Source organism: Rattus rattus, chromosome 8 (assembly GCF_011064425.1).
Source record: "Rattus rattus isolate New Zealand chromosome 8, Rrattus_CSIRO_v1, whole genome shotgun sequence".
NCBI lineage: Eukaryota > Metazoa > Chordata > Mammalia > Rodentia > Muridae > Rattus > Rattus rattus.
Window position 1 is genome coordinate 74111346 of NC_046161.1, and position 25000 is coordinate 74136345.

Consider the following 25000-nt stretch of genomic DNA (forward strand, 5'->3'; position numbering starts at 1 on the left):
ACATAGTTCAGGGCATGGAGTAAGAACATTTAGAATACAGGATTTCTTGACACTGGAAGAAATGGTGAAGGTTAAGTATAACAAAATATTGCCCCTTTCTACTCGCATACTGGATGTGGGAGGGCTGTAGCCCATCACGTCTAGTTTCCTTTATATTTCAAGTCAGACCAATGTGTTTTCTTAATCACTTAAGGAAAAGCATAAGCCGAGCACAGTACACACTCATTAGTCATCCCTGTGCTTGGGAAGTGGGAGTTACAGGTACCAGAAAGGATGGATAAGGATACTTACCCTCCAAATCCTGGACTCTACACTAGCCCCCAGCACCCTGCCCCTAACTTGATTCTGATTGGTGAATAAAGATGCCGCCAGCCAATAGCTGGGGAGAAGAGACATAGGCAGGGTTGAGAACCACAGAGAAGAGAGAGAAGAGGAAACTGCAGGAACAAGAGAGGTGCCATGCTCTAGGGTCCAAAATAACATGACCCAGAGGACTGTCTGATTGGAGTTAAGAGCAGTCCAGCTGGAACAGAGTAACTAGTGATATAGTGATAGTTTAGGGTCATAGATGGGAAGGTAACATGGAGGTAGGCAGCTGCCCCCTGCTATTGTACAAAGGCCGTGTCTGTGTGTGTGTGTGTGTGTGTGTGTGTGTGTGTGTCTGTGTGTGTGTGTGTGTGTCTGTGTGTCTGTGTGTGAGTCTGTGCGTCTGCGTTTCTGTGTGTGTGTGTGTCTGTCTGTCTGTCTCTGTGTGTCTTTATGTCTGTGTGTGTGTCTTTCATCCAGAAACCTAAATGGTCTAAGGCGGGTAGAACCCCATACCAGGAATTTTTTTAAATATTACTTTTTACTGCATATTCTAGAGCATACTTGCACTTCTTCATGCTGTAGCAAGGAATCCGCAGATCACACTGCTAACACTTTGCTCCGAGTTAGCCTTTAACGGAGATGTGCCACAGGAGAAACACGAAGCTCAGCAGCTTTGGGAATAAGTAACTGTACTTCATAGAAGGGTGGGTAACAAGGTACATAACGAGGGGGTAAGGAGGAAGAAAGTGCAGGCGGCAACATGGCCAGAAGCAACAACATCAAAAGCTCAGACGAGGTTGACTGACAGCCCAGAGAGTCAAGGCTAAACTGTGGAATACCCACACTGCCTTGTGGAGTGCACTAGCTAGAGATTTAGGGATGTTGTCTTCTCTCTTCTCAGATTGCCAGCTTTCTGAAGAAAGCATGGCTTTGTTCAATTCAGTTCCTGTCTCTGGTCATTGGAGTCTGTGGTGACGGGCAAGACAAACTCTAGTATTCCAGTTATAGAGGCAGGATAAACAGGAGCTTGGGGGCATCTTTGGCTACATTGAGTTAAAAGGCAGCTTCGGCTACATGAGACCCTGTCCCGCAAATCAGAAAATAGTCTAGTTGGGCATGGTGGAGCATGCTTGCAGTCCCAGCAATTAGGAGGTGAAAGCAAGAGGATCATCAGAAGTTCAAGGCCATCCTCAGCTACATAATAAGTTCGAGGCCAGGCCGCACTATGTGAGACCTCATCTCAAAAAGACCACTCATGCAAACAACAAACAAAAATACCAATTACTTTGTAAACGCGTACTCTTCAGGAGCCATACAGAAATAAGAAGAGAATCCTTATGGCACAGTGTTTCTGGACTTGAAAAGAACCAGTTGAGACTGACTTGACTTTTAGCTGCAGCTGGAGCTCAAATTCAGCCCCTGAATATTATTTAACTAGTTTCCTGGCTAAGAGTTCACGTCCAAGAACTAAACATGTTGTGTGCTGAGCATGAAAGACCCAACCTTTGATTAATCTTTCCTGTTCAAACTTTTCACCACCACGAAGCACTTTCCAAACACAAGCATTCTTGGAAAAGAGACTGCACACTTGGTTAAGGAGCCAGAGAGGAGAGCAAACACTTGAAACAGCACCACCCAAGTTCCGGCTCCCTCTCAGAATCCAGGATTTGGAATGCTAATCTGAGGACCTCCTTCCACCATGGACAACAGGCAGAAATAGAAACCTGATACAGTCACTCACCAAGGTGCTAAGACTCAGCGTGGTTTTTCCAGCACTTTCCTTAACTCTTTCTTGGTGCTTGACTGAAAACTCACTGACTGGATTGTTGTGGTTTGCCCTGGAGTTATCTGCATTTTGATGCTAATTCCACTGCCCCAAGGACAGCAGCCTAGTCACTACTCAGGACTCAGGTGACTTCACCAGTACCTTCTCCCCACTGAATTTTTAAAATACAGGTGAGGGCAGGTACAGGATAAAAGGAGGCCTGTCATTGGAGGAGAAGGAAGGATGGGCAGGAGAGAAGTTTGAAGGAAGAGGAGGAGACTGGGACAGAAAGGAGAAGAGACAGGAGAGGAGAGAAGCCATGGCAGGACAATGGAGGCTGACGTAAAGATCTCGCTCTGTGTATTTACAGGTTGTTATTAATGTTCTTAAGGGATGGACAGTACTGGGCTTTGTATGTTTAGGTGGGCAATTATATCTTACCAATTGGGTCAAAGATTATTGTGTTGTGTGTCCTTTTATGTGACGGTTTGAGTGTAGGAAACTGCGGCGGCAGGAGACACTGGGCCGCCGCGGATTTGGGATGTGTTTCCGCCAAGCTATCTAGCAGATATCTTGGGGCACCACAGTGCCGAACCTAGCGGGGTAAAAGACAACCATACTTTTTTTATTTTTTATATTTTTACAACAACACCCGATGGCTTAGTGGTGGCCAATTTGGAGCAGAACCCCAGAGTTTGTTATCCTACAGCCAAAAAAGCACAGAGATGCAAAAATACTCAATAAAATGCTCAAAAACTGGTTCCAAGAACACATAAAAACATCATTCACCACAATCAGGTAGGCTTCATCCCAGGGATACAGAAATGATTCGATATATGAAAATCTATCAATGCAATCTACCACATAAAAAAATTCAAAGAAAACCACACGATATCATATCATTAGATGCTGAAATAGCTCTTACACAAAACCAACACCCTTCATGGTAAAAGTCTTGAGATCAGGAATTCAAGGCCATACCTAAATAGTATTAAAAGCAACATAACAAAATCAATAGCCAACATCAAAAATAAATGGAGAGAATCTTAAAGCAATTCCACTAAAAATCAGGGACAAGGCTGTCTCCACTTTCAGAATTCATTCAATATACTGTTTGAAGTTCTAATCTGAAGCCATAAGACAACAAAAGAAGTCAAGGTACTTATTTGCAGATGGTATGATTGTATACATAAGCTATCCTCGTGTAATTCTATTAAAGAATCAGCTGATAAACAGCTTCCAAAGTATAGTGACTTGGGTATAAAATTAACCTGCAAATCAGTAGCCTTCTTCTTCTGAAAGGATAAATGGGCTGAGAAAGAAATTATAAACAACACCATCCAATAGCCACGTAGTATAAAATATCTTGGTGTGACTCTAGCCAAGCAAGTCAAAGATCTGTATGAGAAGAACTTCAAGTCTCTCAAGAAAGAAATGGAAGAATACTTCAGAAGATGGACAGATCCCCCATGCTGATGGATCGGTAGGATTGATAGAGGTAAAATGGCCATCCTATACCAAAGCAACCTGCAGCTTCAGTGCAATCCCCATCAAATTTCACAGAGATAGAAAAAAGCAATTCTCAAATTCATATGGAATATGAGGATAGCAAAAACAATACTGAACAATAAAAGAACTGGAGGAATCACCTTTCCTAACCTCAAACTGTGCTACAGAGCAATCAATAGTGGTTAAAAACAAAAACAAAACAAACAAAACAAAATAAAAACATTTTTTTCAGAGATAGAAAAAAGAACAAGCTATAATGCATTTTCTCAATTAGTGGTCACTGGGAGGAGGCCCAGCCTATTGTGAGCGGTGCTGTTGCTGGGCTGGTGTCTTGGGTTCTTTAAGAAAGGTTGAGCAAGCCATGTGAAGCAAGACAGTAAGCTTGTTCTTTATGGTGTTTTGTTGTAGCAATAGAAACTCTAAGATAGGGAAGAGGAGAAGGGAAGGGAAACATGTGAACAAAGACTTGCCGTGGTCCCTTAGGACCCCAGCTAATGCTCTGAAGTGTGACTTTCCAGGAGAGAGGTGAGAGGAACAGGTACCAGAGAGGGAGCGGGAGGAGGTGGGTGATGCTAGGGAGTCAGGAGAAGGAGGATGGACATTCAGACAGAGGGAGGCCAGAGATGGGGAGAGAGAGGCTAGGAAGCCCAGAGAGGTAGAGTCACAGTATGGGTGACCTGATGTCCTGCCAGGTCCTAGAAGATCTAAACACAAATGCTCACTTCAAAAGCAGGACCAACCCAGAGCATTTTAGTGGGGTAGTTTGGAAACCACCTGGGAATGGAGTTACCGATGATTCTGAAATAACCACACATATACTAGGAACAGAACTAGGGTCCTCTGCAAAACCAGTGAGCGCTCTTAATTTTCAAACCATCTCTCCAATCCCTGGGTTTTTAAGGTAGTAACTCAGGTAGCCCGGCATGTCCTCTAACTCACTATGTAGCCAAGGTTAGCCTTCCATTCCTGATCCTCCTGATTCTACTTTCCAAATGCTGAGAGGCCAAGGAACTGGGAGATGGGGATCTAATTGCCCTAGCAGGGCTTCCTATCATGCTGGATCTACAGTTTAAGACCAGATAGTTCTCAAACTGAGGGCAGGGGCTTATTCTCCCTGGTTACCCAGGGTTACCAGAAATGCTTAACCAGCTCATCTGTTCAAACAAGCGAGCCTTGGTTAACTGCAATTTAAAAGAATCACAAAGAAACTGTAATTTAGGAACATAGGACATATAACTTCATTGCTTTCTTTTCATTTCTCCCCCTAAACCCAGGAAGAGGTAACGTTACCAATTACATATTTTTTTTAAACTTTATAAATTCAATCTGTTTGGTATCATGTGTTGGTTTTGGCTTGTTGTTTGATTTTTGTTGTTGTTTTGTTTTGTTTTCGAGATAAGCTTTCATGTAGCACAGGCTGACCTTGAACTTGTTATATTGCTGAGGCTGGCCCTGAGCCTTCTGCCTCCACATCCCAAAGGGGGTTACAAGCAGTTCAATGTCAGTGGTTTCATCAAAGAAATAACCATTTGGTGGAAGGACAGGAGAGACATAAATGAGTGAGTCCAGCAGCTATGTAGAAAGCTTTACCACTGAGATCTCTGCTTCTGGTTGGCAGGCTGTGGTTTACAGAAACAGTGCTACAAGAGTAGATGTGTAGGGTGAACTCTAGGGAGCAGAGGATGCCCTGGATGAGTAAAGTCTTTAGTGAATTTTGATTGTTGGCATGGGGGCAGCCATGTCTAGGACTCTAATACCTCAGCCCCAAAGGTGGGTCAAAACCTTTCCCAGGTGAGGCTTGGAGGAATGACAAAGTTTTCCTTCTGGGCGGTGCAAACCACTGACCAATTTGCGCAAAAAAACTAGCACCTGCCGCTTCCTCCCCTTGGATGTTCACTGTATGAGACCAGCCATAGAGATTTCCTACAGAAACTGGCTCCCCCCACCCAAGTACATAACGAACACGCTAAGGTTCCGGGTTGTAGCAATAGATGCTACTCCTTCAGAGTGCACACACCCAACCTGACCACAGTTTTTCTGTACATGTGTCTGTGTGTCTGTCATTTTTTCCTCCCCTCACAGGCCCTAGTCAGGGCTCCAAGACCGATGGCCGGTGGGTCATGGTAGAACGGTTTTGGTTTGGTTTCTTAAAAAGGTAAAGTGTGCGACCTAGGGCTGTAGAGATGGCTCAGGAGTTGAAAGCACTCGTTGCTCTTATAGCAGATGTGGATTTGGTTTCCATCACCCACGCGGTAGCTCACAGTCATTTACAACTCCAGTTCTAGGGGACCCAGATGTGACGGGCGCCTGCGCGCAGGTTACCTCTCTCGCTCCTGCTCCAGCAGGTTGGTGAAGTCGTCGCTCTTGTTCATGTAGTCAGTGTGCTTGTGCTTCTCGTTCTCCAGCTCGTACACGGTGCGCCTGTGACACTTCTCAGCCAGCAGCAGCTGCTCTAGCATGCGGCGGTACGTCTCCTTCTGCTTTTCCTCCAGTCTGTCCAGCTGAGAGAGCAAAGCCGGGAAAGAGTTTAACCGCCTGACTCCATCGGCACTGACTGCAAATTGCTAACACTGGCCTAAGGATTCCGACCTGATGGAGAACATTGCAGGGGAAACTGCCTCCTCCTTCTGTTATTTTCTCAATGCCAATTGGCTTTATAAACTAGCCGTAATAGTACATTGTGGTACACGCCCTTAATCCCAGCACTCTGGAGGCAGAGGCAGGCAGATCTCGGAGTTTGAGACCCTCCTGGTCTACACAGTGAATTCCAGGACAGCCAGGGCTACACAGGAAAACACTTTCTCAAACAAACTAAAACAAAACGAAACAACAACAACAACAAAACTAGCCATAACAATCCGTAAGCTTTTGGTTTGCCGTTTGAGACTCCGTCTTGTTATGCAGCACTGGCTGGCATCCAGCTTCAAATCTCCTCGCCTCAGCCTCCTTCATGCCGAAATTAAAGGCGTGTGCTTATACCCTGTTCACAATGCTATGATTTACCTGCCGGCCTTCTGGAGTGGACTCGCTAAATTTTAGAATACATTATTCCTCAGAAAGTGGATAACATCTTCCTCATCTCAGAAAAGCTAAGTTCTCATCATCTACATGTATGTATGTATCAGACTTCTCTTCTGGGAATTAATTATCAATGTTATAAGCTTATAATCATCTGAATTTCTAAGGAAAGTATAGGAAAGCTCCAGAGTTCTGGTTTTGTTTTATTTTGTTTTCTGTTTCTGTTTCTGTTTTTGTTTTTCCTTCAAGACATGTTAAATGTAGGGAGGCCTTTGGGAACATTTAAAGAGCACATTTCTCTAAATGAGTTCTTCACATCTAACTCAGGGCTGTTGTTTGTGACCAGACCTCGTGAGTCCTTCAGCTCTGACTATGGCCCCTACGTCTGCACGAAGTATGTTTAGTAAAAAATGCCTGTTCAAGAGGATCAAATGTTACTATTTTGACCCCTCCTATCCTGCTCACTACCCCTTCTCTCAAACTCCAGCACAAGGGCTTTTAACCTGCACTGCGGAGGTGAGGTGGCCCACTGTGGGGCTGTGCATGTGGGACTGGTCAGCAGAACCCTGCCCCCCAGCATCCCATGCAGCAAGGGACGTTAGCAGCATCTTTCCAACCAGATGTCACCAGCACCACTTCCAGCTGTGGTGAGCTAAGGACCTGACATTGTTCCATGTTTTCTGAAAAAAAAAAAAAAGAATTCCTCTACTTCTCCCCATCCCTTCCGAGCACACTACTCCAGGCAGGCTAGAGATTACAATCCATTCTCAATCTCATTAATGACACCCTAGCCCTCCTGGGGAGCGGGACTGCAGAGTGCCAACACCAAAGCTGTCCTCTGGGTTTCCATGCTTGTCCTTCCATCTCGGGAAACCTTTACAGTCCTCTTTACAGGTGTGTGAGCAGTTCATTGAGAATGGATTGTTTCTGGGATGCTAATAAAATGGGAGTCACTTGACCCTCCTGTCTTCTCTTTGCTTTGGGGTAGATGTTAAATGGAGACTGGTTGAAAAACTGATAACTCATAGTGCCCAGACCTTTATTTACAGTTTGGCAGCCAAACTTCTTTCTGTACCTTTGACAAGCCTGGAAAACCATTTGAAGGGCAGCTCTGCTCTGTCTGTGTCACTATTGCCCTCATCAAGGGAAAAGGCCATGCTTATTTGAAGGCTGTATTTGGAATACAGAGTCAAGTACATAAGAGTCACTCTTAATTTATTTTGCATTCTGTATACCGTAGCGTGATGCATTGAGCTCTGAAAGCCCAGTCTCCATTGTGATCTCAATCCAGCCAAAGAACTGTATGGGGGAAGATCATGGCGTATGAATTGGATGGGAGATGGAATATGGGCATCTGTATAGAATAATAGCACATAGAAATATCAAATGTTCTGGTGTGGCCTCAGCACACAGCAGGCCTTGGCCTTGACCACACGGGCTTTAAGGCAGCGATAGTCTTAGGTTGGACCACTGGAGTGGGCTATTGGAGTGGCTGTGACTAATGTTCATCTCAACGTATGTCATACAGTTCATTGTAATCATGGTCGCATTATGAGGAAGAGTCTTCCAGATTCAGTACAGGCTGAGGAATTCCTGCCCAATGTGGTGAACTCTGCTTAAAGCACTAGTGTGGCATCTAGCTTTCAATCCTAAGTTCTGCATGTAAAACTTGCATGGGTTACAACATGATCGGATCTGACAAATATTCTTCCTTCCTTCCTTCCTTCCTTCCTTCCTTCCTTCTTTCTTTCTTTCTTTCTTTCTTTCTTTCTTTCTTTCTTTCTTTCTCTTGGCTCTATAGAACTTGTTAAGTGACTGAAGATTGACACCTCCCACCCTTAGCAATGTATCCTGCAGATTCATGCTCTGTGCACTGACTTTGGGTTTTGGGTTTTTAAGAGGTGACTCATCATAGATGAATGGCTGTTAATGAAGAACAGTGCAACTGCACTGGGAATCTATTATTTTAGACATATAACTCATTTGAATAGAGGGGAAGCAAAATGGAAACACCAAGAATTTTCTAAGGAAAGAAAGAATGTACCTAGAAGTCTTTTTTTTGTTTTGTTTGTTTTGTTTGTTTTTTGTTTTTCAAAGCAAGGTTTCTCGGTGTAGCCCTGGCTGTCCTGGAACTCAATATGTAGACAAAGCCAGCCTTTAATATCTGCCTCTGCCTCCCAAGTGAAAGGCATGGACCACCAAGCACAACTTTGGTTGTGTGTGTGTGTGTGTGTGTTCTCATGAAGGTGCCCATGCCAAAGTGCTAGTGTGTAGGTCAGAGGACCTCTGGCACAGACCAACCCTCTCCTTTCACCATGGTTCTCAGGCTGGAACTCCAGTTGTCCAGCTTGGTGGCACCTTTACCTGCACAACCATTACGGGCCTCAGGAGTAGCAGGCTTGAGAAAGGGAGCAGTGTCAGCCTGTTTTATGTCAAAAGAACATAACTTGGGAGACAGTTTTAGCTCTGCTGTTTGCAGAGGGCCAATTCCAATGCACTGAGGAATCTAGGAAGACGAAGATCAACTGAAGGTAACACATAAGGTCTTAGTAACAAAACTGGCTCACAGAGAAGGGACTAGGTTTGGGTGTGCATAGGATAAAGTTGTAAAAGAAACATTTTAATCGAAGTTGAATCAGAATTGGGGAATGGTGGAGTCAGGAGATCCCCAAAGCAGAGGAAGGTGATTCTTGTACACAGAGAGTATTAGGACCCAAGATACAACTGAGGAACATGCTATAAATCTTCAAGTGGTCTCATGAGATCACCTATAGCCTTTCCCTTGGGGATGCAACAGATTTTCAAGATAATTGAATGAAGTCCACAGAGACGAGAGAATTAGCTTTGGGAGTAGCAAGACTAGATATCAGATGCACTACTTGGTGACAGACTGCAGTTGCTGACATTGCTTGGAGTCTGACTAAACATGCCCCACATTTCGTGGTCTTGGGTTTGCGTCAAAGGGAAAAGGAGACAAACTAAAGGGGTTCAGCAGAGCAGCACCAGCTCAGTCCACACCTAGCTCAGAAGTGACGGGGAAGGTACCCTACTGAGGATTATCCAACTCAATGACAGGAAACCCGAAAAGTTCATGCTAAACTCACAGTCTTGAAGCCTCTAAAGGCTTGGCTTTGTGTCTTTCCCTGGAGGAGACCACACAGCACCGATTGCGAAAGACCGTAGGTAGTCCAGGCTGGTCTTGAACTAGTTATTGTCCTGTCTCAGCCCTCTGAAGACTGTGATTACAGGCATGTGCTACCATATCCAGGCAGAAAAACAAATATTTGCCTAGAAGTGTAGGTGGCCTGGGATACATGGTAAGACACTGTTACATGGTAAGAAAAAGTAAAGTAAAATAACAAATACTTGGGTTTCAAAGAATAGAGAAAAGAAAAGCAAAAAGATAAAAAAGAGTTTAGGGGTTGGGGATTGAGCTCAGTGGTAGAGCGCTTGCCTAGGAAGTGCAAGGCCCTGGGTTCGGCCCCCAGCCCTAAAAAAAAAAAACCAAAAAAAAAAAAAAAAAAAAAAGAGTTTAAAGTAGCAGTGAAAATAAGAGAGCCACTTGAAGAAAACAGAAATTGAAAGTCTAAAAACATAAAATAACTTGGCCGAACTTTCCTAAACATAAGAAAAACGGCAGAAGCTATTTATTGATTCACCAGGACAAGTTCCCTATTAGTAAGCTCCCTAACGTGAGAGAAGGCTTAGTTCTGGGGATGAACAATACCCAGTAGGCTCAAGTCATACAGGCCTCAGAAGGATGGAGACCAGGCCACGGGAGCTGGGGGAACAGTCAAGACTGGGCTGTGGCTCAGTGATGGAGCCTGGCATGTGTGAGGCCAGACGTCTGATCCTCTGCGATGCAAAGGAAATAAACATCCATATAGAGTAAATCCCACTGGGTTATCAATAGGATTCACAGAGGCTGTAGTGAGTCCAACACGATGGACTGCTTTCTGCTACCAAGTCTTTGTCGAGGAAGTAAACGGCCAATGTTAAATCCCTGGAAATCTCCACACATGATTCCAAACTATCAAAATCCAAACTATCAAAGTGAAGTCCTAAGAAAACATGAGGGTTTGGTTTCCTTCTTTTTAATTTCTTCCTCTGCTCGGCATCAGCAGGAAGGATCACAACTCGGTGTCCTGTGAGAGCGCAGGAAGGTTTTCTGCTTTTATTAGCATTTCAGTTTTCCTCATGCATCCCGAAACCCACCTGTTCTTTTTCTTCAACAACTTCAAGGATTTATTAGGATATGCACAATTATCTACTATTCATTCCATATTTACTGATTTAGGGGCTGGAGAGATCGCAGTGTTCTTGCAGATGACCTCATTTCTGCTCCTAGCACCCATGTTGGGAGTTCACACCTGCTTGTAACTCCAGTTCCAGGGAAGACCAGAGGATCTAACAGCTCTGTTCTGCTAGCATCTGTACACAAGGACACATCACACACACACACACACACACACACACACACACACACACACACACACAATGAAACAAAATAAAACAAAACAAAACCAAATAAACAGCTTTAAAAGTCCTATCTCTGTCTTTGTTTTCATGGTGGAGAGAATTGAACCCATATGAATGGCTGAAGTAAGGGGCCAAACAGAAAAACTTTTCTTTTTTAGTGTTCTGTATCTTCCACAAAGAATATCAGACATCTATCTATCTATCTATCTATCTATCTATCTATCTCATCTATCACCTATCGTCTGTCTATCCATCTATCTATCTATCTATCTATCTATCTATCTATCTATCTATCTATCTATCTATCTATCTATCCTACCTATGCTTTATCTCTCTATCTATCTATCTATCTACCTTCTTCCTCCCTCTCTGTCTCTATTTCTTCCTCCCTTCTCCCCTAGAGAGATTAAGGAGATTATTGAGAGGAGAAAAAACAAAAAGGGCTCAGCACCACCATTCCCAGGGCTGTACACAGCTGAGCGGTTCTTCAGGGCCCCTTTCTCCAAAGGAGGGACCCTTTGAGCAGATGGACTTGCTGATGGTAATCAGAAGCCCCTCTCTGTGTGCTGTTTTCAGAGTTCGGTGGCTTAGGGGTAGTGATTCTGGTTAATGTGTCTGCTCTGATGGCCTACCTCTTCCTTAGGGTTAGGGGAGTCTCTTCAAGCCCTAACCTTCAGAGAAAAGACTTAGGAAGCCTAAACTGAGTTTGATAATCCAAGTTTTTACTGTCATCACCATCACCATCACCATCACCACCACCATCATCATCATCACACTGATATTTTTACTTCTGTATATCTATTATTCCTCAAGCCCAAGCCCACATGTGGAAGACCTTGAAGGTATGAGTGATTATCCTCCTCAAATCCACACCCACAGTAATGGCTGGTAGTGCTGAGTATCTAGCATGAGTCAGACTCAATGCAAAAAGCTTTATGGGTATTGTTCCATTCAGTCCTCACAACGCCACAGTGAGGTGTCTGCTGTGATGGTTCCCCCACCTCACAGATAAGAAGTCAGGTTTTAATGAATAGAAGTGGGCTCTGCAAAACCATCCACAGCTGGATCTCAAACGTGAAGTGGATCCAGCCTGTTACCTGAGTCCTGCCCTACAAACAACTCCTCCCCGCCACCTCCATTTTAGGGAAAGCGGAGAGGACCAATCTACTTCAGTTAGAGAACTATGGAGCTGTCAATCTCTTTTGAAAACTATCTAAATCTGATCTGGCCACTAACCTAGGTTGAAAGATAAATTTAAAATTGTTTTTCTCATACTTTTGATTTATATTTTTTAAATTTGTGCTACTAATTGTAAAGCTATGAATTGCTTGCCTGAATTTTGAAAAATCACTATGGCTACATCCATTAAAGGAGCACCCTAATTTCACACTGAACTTCCACTATTGCATGGGGAATCATTAAACTGTCATGTCGTAGGTAATAACAGTAGCCAGAATTCCTAACATATTCTCGCATAAAAATGATTCAATATAGCCCTACTGATATCATTTCACCTTAAAAATTACCTTAAATATTTCATTTGGATTTTCTACCTCATCACTGGAATTCACGTACGACCTTTTAAATGATGACACTTTAAGACACTTCCAAAGCAGTGGGAGTAAACCGTAACTATCAATAATGAATTGAACCTAAGGTTATCAATTTTATAGTAATTCTGAAAACTCCTTGTGAGAACTAGTAGGCATCTCAAATTCTCAAATATGCTATCTCTTAGAGGATAATAATAATAGTAATAATAATAATAATAATAATAACATACTTCATGAGCACATAACTTTCCTAACCATATAGAAATACAGACTTCAAATCTGAAACCTGTTTGAGTTTGAAATCCCTATCAGAACATATCTAGTACAGCCTGATAATTACTTAACCACACTTACAATGGGGCATCATAACAATTTTGCACTTGGAAGAAAACATCAAAGCAGACAGAGGAAGAGGGGAGCAGTGTCTCTCTAGGGAGGCTTGTGGATGGATGTCTAGCTTTTACCTCTGAGATAGGTTTCTCATAGACGTCTTCTCCTATGGACTTCTCTTGAGCAAGGATGGCATCTCGGTGCAGGACCCGAAGCACTTTCTCAGGCTCTGCAGATCCATAGTGTGCCTCCAGAACCTCGGGCTTGGTTTTCTCTGTCCTCAGCATGTGGATGACATCTTCTCGAGCCTGTGGCCAAAAGTACAGCAAGGTCAGAGGGCTGACACTCCGGACTAAGTCAGCAGGGAGCTTACTGGATACCCCTACTGCTTTGGGTCTACTGAAGAGTTGGGGGGGGGGTTATATTTTTTAACCAACAGTAGATTGGCAAGCAGATTCTCTGCTTCGGTTGCTAGGAAGCAGGGGAGCAGAAAAAGAATTTGTGCTAATATTAACTACATAAAAATTGCTTTCGTTAGGTGGCCCTAATATGAGAGAGAAGGCGAGGCAGGCTAGTCCTGGAAAACCTGTTTTAGGGTACATGAGACCAGAAACAATCAAAATCCCCTAGTTTTCTACTTATGCTCTCGATGCTGTATTCAAATGTATTTTAAAGGGAAACCCCACTCCTTCTATTCTATAACCATGTTCACTGTAGTTACAACTCTATTAATGCAATTAATGACCAGCCGTTCTTACTGATTTCATGTTCACTGTAGTTACAACTCCATGTGCGATTAATGACCAGCCGTTCTTACTGACCTCATGCCTTCCTAAGTCATTTGCTTTGCCGGGAAACACATGGTTAGAACTCACACTGTGCTGGGCTGGGCTTTTGAACTAAATACTTCACATCAAATCCTATCTTTTTAACACTAGACTGTCACCAGACAAGGCAGGTTGGTAGTCTCTTGGTGGTTTTGCTCAACATCTTCTAGATGTTCTCAAGAAAACCACAGCTGTAGGTCTATGTGGCACTGTCTTGGGTCCCTGTCAGACAATGCTCGAACCTCTGGGGGCCTTTTCTATTGACACACTGTGATGCAGCTGACGTTTGCTATGTATATGTGTTCCTTCCTAAGTGTGGGGCTGCTTTACCATCAGGGTAATAGGTGAACTTTGTTACAACTGGTTGGACACAGATTTCAACCCATAACAGTAAAACAGTTTTCTCCTACACCACTGTTAGCCGTGAGTTTAAAACTACAAACCTGGTCATTGAAGCATGGAGAACTAACTAGTGAAATGTAAGCACCAAATCCATGATCTGACCATTTCTTAAGGCTTCTATTTTTTCAGTCTCCAAGTTATTCTGGTCCAGATGGATAAGGATGAATCCACTAGTGGGCTAGCAGTGAATTAGAGTTTACATATTACCAGGGTCACGGTTGCAAATACTCATTTCAAGATAAAATGTAAAATACTAATTTCTGAAGAACCTACTAATTAGAAATATTAGTGAGAATGTTAAAGTTGGAAAACAGGCTAATGAAAAAGCAGTTCATCACCATGGGGAATTAGGGGGACCCACACAAAGCTCAGCGCCAAGTCGTGCTAGCCAGGGACCATATCTAAACATGAGACAGTCACCTGGGGCTAGCAAGACAGCAAGCATGAGGACCCGCCTGTGACTTTTCAGAAGCCCCGTGAGAAGCGGACACTGTGGCAAGTATCTGTAGTCCCACTGATGGAGAAGCAAACGGTAGTTTTTCTTAATGGAGATGTCCAGTGAGCCAACCTCCATTATCACCGTTTGCCTTCTGCCTTCACACGTGATTCCAAATTTGCCTTCCTTGTCCACAAGCCCCTACCGTCACAGTTTCTTCTTTCAAGATGACACTTTCATCTTCAGTCAATGTAAAAAACGTTGAGCCCAGATAGGAGAGTGGCTAAAGGAAAATATCATCATCCTGTTGCTATTTTAACTGGCTCATGGAGGACAGGTGGCTAAACTGGCTTGTTGGGCACTGACTGTGACCCAACTTCTGGTAACAATATATATGCTTACGTGAATGAAATGAATATAGGAGTGCTTCTTTTTGAGATCAAAGTCTGTCTATGTACAGGAGGCGCCCTGTGCTACAGTGCTGCCATAGATACAGATTTACACTTTGACCAAGGTTACTTGGCAGATAAAATAAACGGGCTAAAACACAGCCCAGCCATGGCTCACTAGATAAAGGGCACCTCAATTAATGGCTGCATCTCCTAGACGAAACAGGCATTTTCTTCCCCCTCCCTCTCCTCTCTTCCTCCCCCTCCTAGTATGTGTGCATATGTGTACACATATGTGTGTGCTCATGTGTGAGAATGTGTTTGTGGAGACCAGGAGCTGATAACGTGTCTTCCTTAATCGTTCTCTGCCTTACATGTTCAGAGACAGGTTTCTCATTAAATTCCACCACAACAATTTTAAAGTAAAACGGGAAAAGAAAGAAAACCACACTGTGCTTCTTCTCATAATAGACATACAAAGGCAAATAGAATAGAATTAGAATTTCTAAACTAGAATAAAATACTACCATAAAGGGAAGTTTTTTTCTAAGCTAGAAAGTTCTGTGTTTTCTACCTAGAAGCTTGAGCAAGCTGCCTTCATTCTTGCTATGCATGACTCTATGCACAGTGTTCCTGGGATCTAAGCCCAACATAAAGCCAGCGTTGCGAAGATTGTGCTACACCCACTGGTTGGCACTGTCAGTCCTTTTGGATTATTCAAACACGGCACGGCCATACCCCTGAGGACAGAACAGTCACAGAACAGGCGGTCGGGGAGGCGCATCAGGAGCACAGGTTCCTGTCATGCTTGTTTTGCTACCGCCACGTTCCTATGTGACAGGAACCACGAGAGAGCTATCCACACACTACCTCCGCAAACCACATTCCTCACCGTGGAGAAAAGTGTTCAGAAAGTTGGCTTTCAGACATAAACTGAAGTAACACTCTTCACAGCATGGATTTCACCATTAATTCACGGTAGTATATGTGACCTAAGTCTAAAGGAAATTAAATAAACTCTAAAGCAGTCAGACAAACAAGAGCTTAAAACATGCCATATAATCTGAAGTGTGGTACAGTGGGATGAGCCCAGCTTTTTAAAGTCTCGGGATTGTTTTCTGGCCCTGGAAATAAAAAACTCTGGTCCTGGGTGATCTATGAATGTTGCTCTAGGTTAACGTCATTATCTATGGATAAAGCCATAACAATTTCATGAGAATGTTGCCAGGATGGAATTATATAGACGTTCATGGAGCGACTAATGTTGAACTTGGCCCAGAGTAGGTCCTAAGTCAATGGAGATGTTTGCTACAATTTTTGATAGATGGCCCCTTCTTGAGGAAAAATGTTTTAATATGAAACTTCAACTGGAGTATATTTGTTGTACATAGTGATGGGCATCGTGGATGATTTTTGTACAATTGTATCATGTACTTTGACCATACTCACTATCGATCCTGTCTCCTTTCTTCCCTTTCTTGTTAGTCTCATGCCCCTGTCTCACACCCACTTTCATGACTATGGTTTATGTATCGGTACAAAATCTAGGATTCTCAGGTGAGAAAACATGCAATATTCATTTACCTGAATTTAGCTTAACATGATGGTCCCCCACTGGCACCCTTTTTCCCTTTCACTGCCTATTTTTCAACTTTATAACGGAGTAAAACTCTATTGTATGTATACCATTCTTCTTCCTGCATCTGTTGACAACAATGTAGCCTGATCCATAACTTGGCTATTATGAATAGCGCTGCAGTAAACTTAAAAGTGCAAGCACGGCGGCTGGAGGGATGGCTCAGTGATTAAGAGCATCTGCTGCTTTGGCCCAGGACCTGGCTCCCAGCACCCAAGGCTGGCAGCCCAGAACTGCCTGTAACTTCGGTTCCACACGATCCGACTTCTTACGGCCTCTGCAGGCCTCTGCGTTCACATGGCACACACATAAACTTATGCAGGTAAACACATATAAACGTAAATAGAAATAAATAAAAATTTAATATAAACGGGTAAGTATCCCTGTGCTGTGTTGACTTACAGTCCTTTGAGAATAGACCCGAGTGGTATATCAGGGTCCTAGGCTATATAAATTTTTAGTTTATTAAGGAACTTCTATGGTGATTTCCATGGTAGTTGGCATGGTAATAAACAGTGCATTAGCTCTCCCTCCTGGAGCCTTTGCCAGTGTCGTCTTCTTTGCGATAGTCATCCTGACAGGTGTGAAGTGGAATCTCAATATTGTTTTAATTTGAATTTCCCTGATGAATGTCACTGAACATCTTTTTACATATTTATTTATCCTCTGAGAATTGCCCACTCATGCCATTAACCCATTTACTGAGTAGTTTGTTAGTTTGCTGTTCAGTTTTTTTTTTTTAATTTTAAATAAATTCTGGATACTAACCCTCTTTCAGATGTGTGGCTAACAAAAATTTTTATCTTCTTCCGTAGGCTCCCTATTCCCTTACCTTTGGATTTCATGCAATCTCACCGGCCAATTCTCGATATTATATCCCCAAGCTACCAGAATCCTTTTCAAATAGTCTTCACCTATTCCTATAACTCTTTCTGGAAGCGCTTTAGTTTCAGGGTTTGGAGTCATATATTAAGGCCTTTGATCTAAGTCGATTGATCTTTATACAGGATGGGCAATTTGAAACTAGTGTCACTCCTTTACATGTGGATGTCCAGTTTCCCCACATGACTTGTTAGGGAAGCTGTCTTTTCTTCAATGTGTGTCTTTGGCGTCTTTGTCAGATACCAGGTTGCTATAGCTACATGGATTTATGTATGCGTCTTCTGTTCCACTGATCTGTGTGTCTGTATTGGTGCCAGTACTGTGCTGGTTTTGTTACTATGGCTCTATAATATATATTGAAGATGAATATGGTGATGCTTCCAGCACTGTTTTCGTTGTGTTGATGTTTTTGTTGTTGTTGTTCAAGAATCCTTTGGTTGTTTGGGCTTTTTGAACTTCCATATGAGAAAAGGAAATACCTATTTCTTTTACTAAAAAAAAAAAGTCATAATATGATGCCATGTGTTACACACTTCATCTTCATTTAATTATCCTGGATACTAATAACCAAGTAAAGGAGTGACAGTGTATTCTATATCCAGAGCTGCCTTGCCATCATGAACTTACTCAGGGTCCCTGCAATTGGTGTAGAGCTAACCCTGGAAAGATCAGCAATGTTGTTTCTATATTACTATTTAAGAAAAATTTTTTATCACAGCTGTTGTGTTTCCTCGTTACTTGGTTGTGGTTTGTGTGTGCATGCAAACTGCTGTAGCATGCATATGGAGGTCAGGGGACAATTTGTAGGAGTTGGTTCTCTCCTTCTGCCATGAATTCAATTCCAAGGTTCAAAGTCAGGCCATCAGGCTCTGCTCCGAGTGCCTTCATGGACTGTGCTATCTCATCTGACCTTGTGATAGCTTTTTTCTCCCTTTGAGACAGGGACTCTCTATGTAGCCCTGATTGGCCTGAAATTCATTGTGTAGACCAGGCTGGTCTCAAACTCACAGACATCCACCTGTCTCTGCCTCCATGAGATTAAAGTTGTGTAATACCACATACTCAGCCTGTGTGATATCTTTTGAATCAGCAGATTAGTGATGGCTATGCAAGCTCAATAAATTTGTTCACGACTTCAAATACATGATTCAATGTATAGAAAAAGACCCTGCACCTACTCTACAGTTCCACTTTTAGGGATGTGTTAATTTTTGTAAAAAGGGATAAAATGTCAGAAAACCTCTGCCCTCGAACATTATTTTCACAGAGAAGTTGAACCAGAAACAAGTGACTAAGGTCTTAGGACTCCAGGGAGCTTCTCAATAGACCTTAAGAATATAAATGAACCAGAGAGAAGAATGCTTTGAAGGCGGCAATCAAAATGAGCTTCCTTCTTCTATATGAGAAGAGAAAGAAGATTAGAGAAGAAAGAGACAGCATGATATTCAATTACTTACAAATAAATATGAGGTTCAGGCACAGGAAGAAACACAGGAGTCTCATGTCTCTGCCACTGAACCTACCTCCTCTCTGTGCCCATGGCAACACTAGAGAACAAGGAATGTAGTCTCAGTTGGTTGCAGAGGGAGCTGATTCAAAACATGTGGGGGCAGCAAAGAGCCACCCCACGCTGCCCTGGGCCACAGGTAAGTAAGTATGTGAGTCATGAAGTCAAGGGAGGCATTTGGGACAACCAGAGTCAGAGGCACAGCAAAATGAAACAGGTTCAAAATCAGAGCAGAGTCAGTCATTCATTAAATACGTTAGGAACATTCCCACTGGGCAATGTATTGTATTGAGCATTACAGGAAGAATTATATCCTGTCAGACTGAAGGGATACTGACAATGGAAAATAACTTATATTATGGTACTATTGTAGAATAAGCATGTGCTGGAGAAAACCCAGGGAGTAATGTCTTTCTTTCTCTTTTCTTTCTTTCTTTCTTTCTTTCTTTCTTTCTTTCTTTCTTTCTTTCTTTCTTTCTTTCTTCCTTTCTTTCATTCTCACAACAGGGTTTCGCTGTGTGGCCTTGGCTGTCCTGGAACTTGCTCAGTAGGTCAGGCTATTGTCAAACTCATAGAGCAGTGCCTCCTCTGCCTCCCAGGTGTTGGGATTAAAGGTGTGCACCACCACTGCCGCCGCTGCCGCCGCCGCTGCCACCGCCACCACCACCAATACCACACCTCCACTACCACCACCACCATCATCACCACCTGGCTGGGAGCCATGTTTATCTAAAATGTCTGACATTGTCCTAATAGAGGAGGTTCCTAGGAGCATGGGATCCGAAATGTCAGAATGAATAAATCGGAGATGGGTTTAGTTAGGTTAGAGGTTCCAGGCTCAAGCCTGTAAAAACAAAGATGGTTCAGTGGTTCAGAGCACCGGTTCTTGCAGAGGGCCTGGGGTTCAATTTCCAGCACCCACACTGGCTAACAACAGTCAGTAACTCCAGTTATAGGTAATCCGATGTCATCTTCTCAGAGGGCACCAGGCACATATGTTAACGCAGACAAAACACTTACAGTCATTAAAAGAATTTTTTTAATCTTTAAGGGAAAGAAAAAGATGATGAAAAGGCCAAACAGATGTTGTAGCACGATAGCAATGATGTCCTCACATAAAGCCCTCTGGCCCCACACCAAGTCATGGAAGAACGAAAAGCTTTGGACTTTTTAATCCATGGGACAGTGACGTTGTCAGATATGTATGTTATAAAGACTCAGTGGGCAAGCCTAGTGACCTGAGTTTGATCTTCAGAACTCATATAGAGTGGAAGATCAACTAGACAAAGTTGTTCTCTGACCGCATTCCCTCCCTCCCCTTCTCCTCCCCTCCCCAGCCATATGGGAGCTTTGCTCTCTCTCTCTCTCTCTCTCTCTCTCTCTCTCTCTCTCTCTCTCTCTCTCTCTCTCTCTCTCTCTCTCTCTCTCTCTCTCTCTGTCTCTCAAACTTTCACCTATAATAAAATGTCTTTTCTGCAACTCATTCTTCCACTGTCTGCAAAAGTCATTCTTTGAGTTCACCAGACAAAATACTCGGAAACCACTGGCCCACCTGGTTTGATGACCCCAGGTCTGTGAGTCATGCTCACCCGAGGCAAGAAAGCCTCCTTCATACAGCTGCTTTTCCCTTATGACTATGTTTTAGAACATCTCTGCAACACAGATACATCAGACGTCGCTGCTCCATGAGACACACACAACTACTCAGCACCAGAGAGACACTGCTGTGTGTTCGGTCCAAAGTGCTCTCCCCCATCAGGCTACTCTATAATCCTCGGGATGTGTTCACCTGTGCTCCCTGTCTCACTCTCTGCCCTGCTCTCTTGTACTGTCCTGAGCTGAGCTCTTGGGTTCTCACCAAGCTCTTAATCCCTTGCTATCTCTCCCACTCCCTTGCTTCCTTGTAGCCCGGGGCCATTTCTAGTTTCATTCCTTTTTCCTTCTCTGGTCTCTCCCCAGATGCCTCTGTATTTCTCTCTCTCTCTCTCTCTCTCTCTCTCTCTCTCTCTCTCTCTCTCTCTCTCTCTCTCTCTCAAAACTGTCTCCCTAATGAACTGGCCATGTTGATCCTCTCATCTACACTGTGATGTTAGCTCAAGATCTTCAGTGGTTCCCTCATTTCCAGGGATTCACCAGCCTCTAAGGCTTCTCCATGATCTGGTGGAGTTGTAAGTCCAACTGACTTTTCATCACCAAAGAATTGTGGTCCCCCTCAGAGCAAGAGGGTCCCTAGAAACTGAGATGTGTTTACTGCTTCTTGACAAGTCAGGCTCAGCAACTATGCGAGTTTGCTTGCAAGCAAGCCTTAGTTACTAAGGGAACAGCATCCTAGAAAGCTGGACTGTGGGAAGCCAAACCAGACCCAGGCAAATGGGTACAAGTCAAACATACTATGGAAGACACCAGTGAGGAAACTGGGTATTCCAGAACATTCCATATGCCACAGAGCAGTGTAACTGACTTGACAGTGCTCAGAAGCTGGACCTAAAAACAGCTTCCTTTAAAGGCACACTGCTGTTAGGGATTGTTATGCCTGGTATCAATTGTGACCGTGTTTAAATTTGCTGGATTATGAAGTCTTTGAAACGAGCAAAGCTATAATGAGCAGAAGGAAGGAAAACAGTTTAGCCCTGCCCTCTTTCTGCACTTTTGAAATGGTGACACTGCCACCTTGGGAGCACAATGGGGATGATATGAGGTCATGTCATCTTGGGAGCACAGTGGGAATGACAATGACCCTCTGCCCCTCACATAAACAGTGCAGCCGTCTCCTGTGTCAGTCTGCTCAGGGGAAGACTTCAGGTGACACTTTATAATTTTTTTCACAATGTTGATATAATTTCTTTTATTTGACCCACAGAAAGTGTACATACTTAGGAGGAACCGTGTCATGCTTCAATACATACTAATGTGTAAGTTCAAGACAGGGTGAATATTTACCATTTCTTTTTGGTAAAAACATCCAAAATCCACTCAGGCACCTTATCCCTACACATGACCAACAGAACAGCAGGCCTGTTTAGTATTCCTGCCTCACTATGATTTAGAAAACGTTGAAAGCTTTTAACCTCCCAGAATAGTGATGGCATTTTTATGTTTACCTGAGTGTTGATGATGAACCACAGACTTCAAAACACCACTGAGCTAAGGTAGGCAGCTCACTGCAGACTCTTGGGATGCCACTCTCCAGGCCCTGTCTTGGTGTCCCTTCACTTGGCTGAGAGGAAAATATGCATCGGGGAATTTAGGAGCCAACCCCTAGATGAGGATATAGCATCATCTGGTTTTAAAGAGGACATTCCTGCCAGGGGCTGCTGACTTTTAACAACGGATATATTTGAGAAAAAAATAAATCTATCTTTACTTACGGAAGACCCAGAATGATGCTATTCCCAAACTCTACCACTCCTTTGTATGACTTAGTTAACCGCTTAAATATAGCTCCATCATAGCAGCGGGAAGGTCGGGGCGTGGCCATGCTGTGAACACTTCCCGTTCTTGGAACTCGGGTGTTCTGTATCTATTTACATAAGGTAATTTATTAGTTTGTCTATTTCCTTCTGGGGGCAGTGAGCCACTGTGAGCACAGAGGCTGTGTCTACTATCCCTCCCTCACAGAGTGCCTGCCACATGATAGGCACTCAGTAAATATTTGTCGAAATCAAGAAGAGTAAATTTAAGTTAGGTGACGTGAGGAGGTCTGCAGAGCTAGTCCGGAATCCCTAAGGACAACCTTGACTACTTACCCTTGTTCAAAAGATCTAAACAGTTACATTTTGTCAATTTCCTTAGTCTTTCCTCTGACAGCTTTGTCTATATTTCAGGAGTCATTTTGTTCCTTATAGTTTATTCCAAAAGAAAATATGTAAACGGAATAAGAAAACACAGTGCATTCCACCAGAATGTTGCAATAGAAAATGTGTTATCTTTAAATCTCGTACAAATGACATTAGATGTTTATCCATCTTAGGCAAATACTAATGTTATAAGTGGATTAGAAGCAAAAAAGATGTAATTTATGTTATTAGCTATTATTATAAAAATTAAACCCAGTTTTTCCTGGATTTAAAAAGGCAAAACTAATGTGATTAGTAATAAAACATGCCAGAGGAACATTCAGACATGGTTCGCTTGAAAGGCCATTGGAGCTTAAAGTATTACCCTTTGGATTCTCTGAAATAATTTCCCTCTACAACTGCATGGTCCACAGCAGCCTAAAGCTCTCTGTAGAGCTTACTTACCAAAGAGTAGCATTCAAACAACAAACCAAGAGGAATCCTTCGTTAGAGTATTAAGAAGAGATGTGACTTATCACATTAAAATTTGCCTTTATATTCGAGTTAATAGTTTGACATTTCAAAAATAAGATACTCAAAATTGGAGTGTTTTTTTTTGCAGAAATGGAAAAATTCATGTTAATATTCATATGGAATCTTAAGAGATCTGTAAAACCAAGGCAGCTTCGCAGATGAATGAAGTTAGAAGTCATGTGCTTTCTGGTTTCAAAATGCTTACAAGATGACACTAATCAGCAGAGGGTGGCACTGCCGTAAAGACAAAGGTGTAAAGCACAGGATGGAAAAACCCATAAACAGAGCCAGTCACGAGAGTTCCCACAAAGACGCCAAGACTGTTCAATGGGTAGGGGAGAGTGTTGGCAACAGTGTTAGGAAACCTAGATATCCACACATTTAGTAAAATGTAATGCTTACCTTTGAGTAATTACTAAAATGAGCTCAAAATCAGTCAAAATATAAAATTGACAAAGAATACAAGAAAATGATGTTATGATCATGAAGTTGGCAGTTGTTTCTTAAATACGTCAATAGACAAGTCATGAAAGAACAAAAAAAACATATAGATTAGCAGGACTATGCCAAACTTAGAACCTTCCAAGCATCGAAGAATAGCATATTACAGAACGTGAGAAAGTGCCGGTGGCCGATGGAGTTAATATGCAGAATATTAAAAACTTCTATAAACCCCAAAACTGTTCATGAGCACAAAGATGATACAGATATTTCTTCAGAGAAGAATAAAACCACAAGCAGTAAAAGGCACATGAAAAGATGCCCAATACCACTAGCCATTAGAGAAATGCTAATCAAAGCCACAATTAAATGATAGATATTTACACCATTAGAACGGGCGCTACCAAAACTCAACAGAAAAATATTAAGTGGTATAAGGTTGCAAAACATCAGAAGTCTTAAGGTACCCAGGGGCAAGAAAAATGAAGCAGCCAGGAGCAGAAGACTACAGAAACCCCTCAAAAACCGGAAAACGCTTTGCTAGATGAGGCAGCAACTTCACAGCTGGGTATGGACCCAAAGGAACGGAGAGCTGTGGCTTTAATAGATATTGTGCACGTCCTTCCTAGCAGCAGTGCTTGCGGTCAAGTGTCTGTCCCCAAGTGATACACTAAATTCAGTAGACCCATCCAATGCAATGCCACTCAGCTTTCAAAGGAGGGAAATTCGGACGCACAGTACAATATCAACCAAAGCTGTTATGCTAAGGGTTGTAAGTCAGTTACGAAAGGGCAAACGCTGTGCAATTCACTTAGATGAGGGACTCAGAGCCTCCCGATTCATAGAGACAAAGCAGACAGTGATTTCCCGAGACAGAGGAGCTAAGAGGAAAACAATTACTATGTAATGGGTACAGAGTTTCTAGTTTACAATAAAAACATTTTCTTGAGCTCTTCGTTGGTGACAGTTGCCTGGGAAGGTCAACATGTTAGCTACTGAATTATACAGTTGGAAATAGTCACAACAGCCCGGGTATGGTGACACATACCTTTAACCCAAGTATTCAGAAGTCAAAGGTAGGCAGATCTCTGTGAGTTTGAGGGTAACTTGGTCTGCAAGAGTTCCAGTCCGACTAGGACTACATAGAGAGAACTTTTCTTTAAAAAATGAAAGAAAAAAAAAGAAAAAGAAAGAAGGAAAGGAAGGA

At 42.8% G+C, this 25000-nt stretch overlaps 1 protein-coding gene across 2 annotated transcripts in view; it reads right to left on the bottom strand.

Annotated features, from left to right (window-relative positions):
• The window catches only part of Filip1 (filamin A interacting protein 1), a 154189-nt gene that overhangs the window by 35371 nt on the left and 93818 nt on the right, over positions 1-25000 (bottom strand). Inside the window, exons 1-2 of one of the 2 annotated variants that reach the window (XM_032910334.1) lie at positions 13098-13191; positions 5906-6084 (exon numbers count right to left, since the gene is read on the bottom strand). In XM_032910334.1, the coding sequence (XP_032766225.1) occupies positions 5906-6042 (137 nt within the window). In that variant the 5' untranslated portion in view covers positions 6043-6084; positions 13098-13191. Of the gene's footprint in view, positions 1-5905; positions 6085-13097; positions 13272-25000 lie in introns of those variants that run through there. The other variant, XM_032910335.1, reaches the window with a different exon arrangement.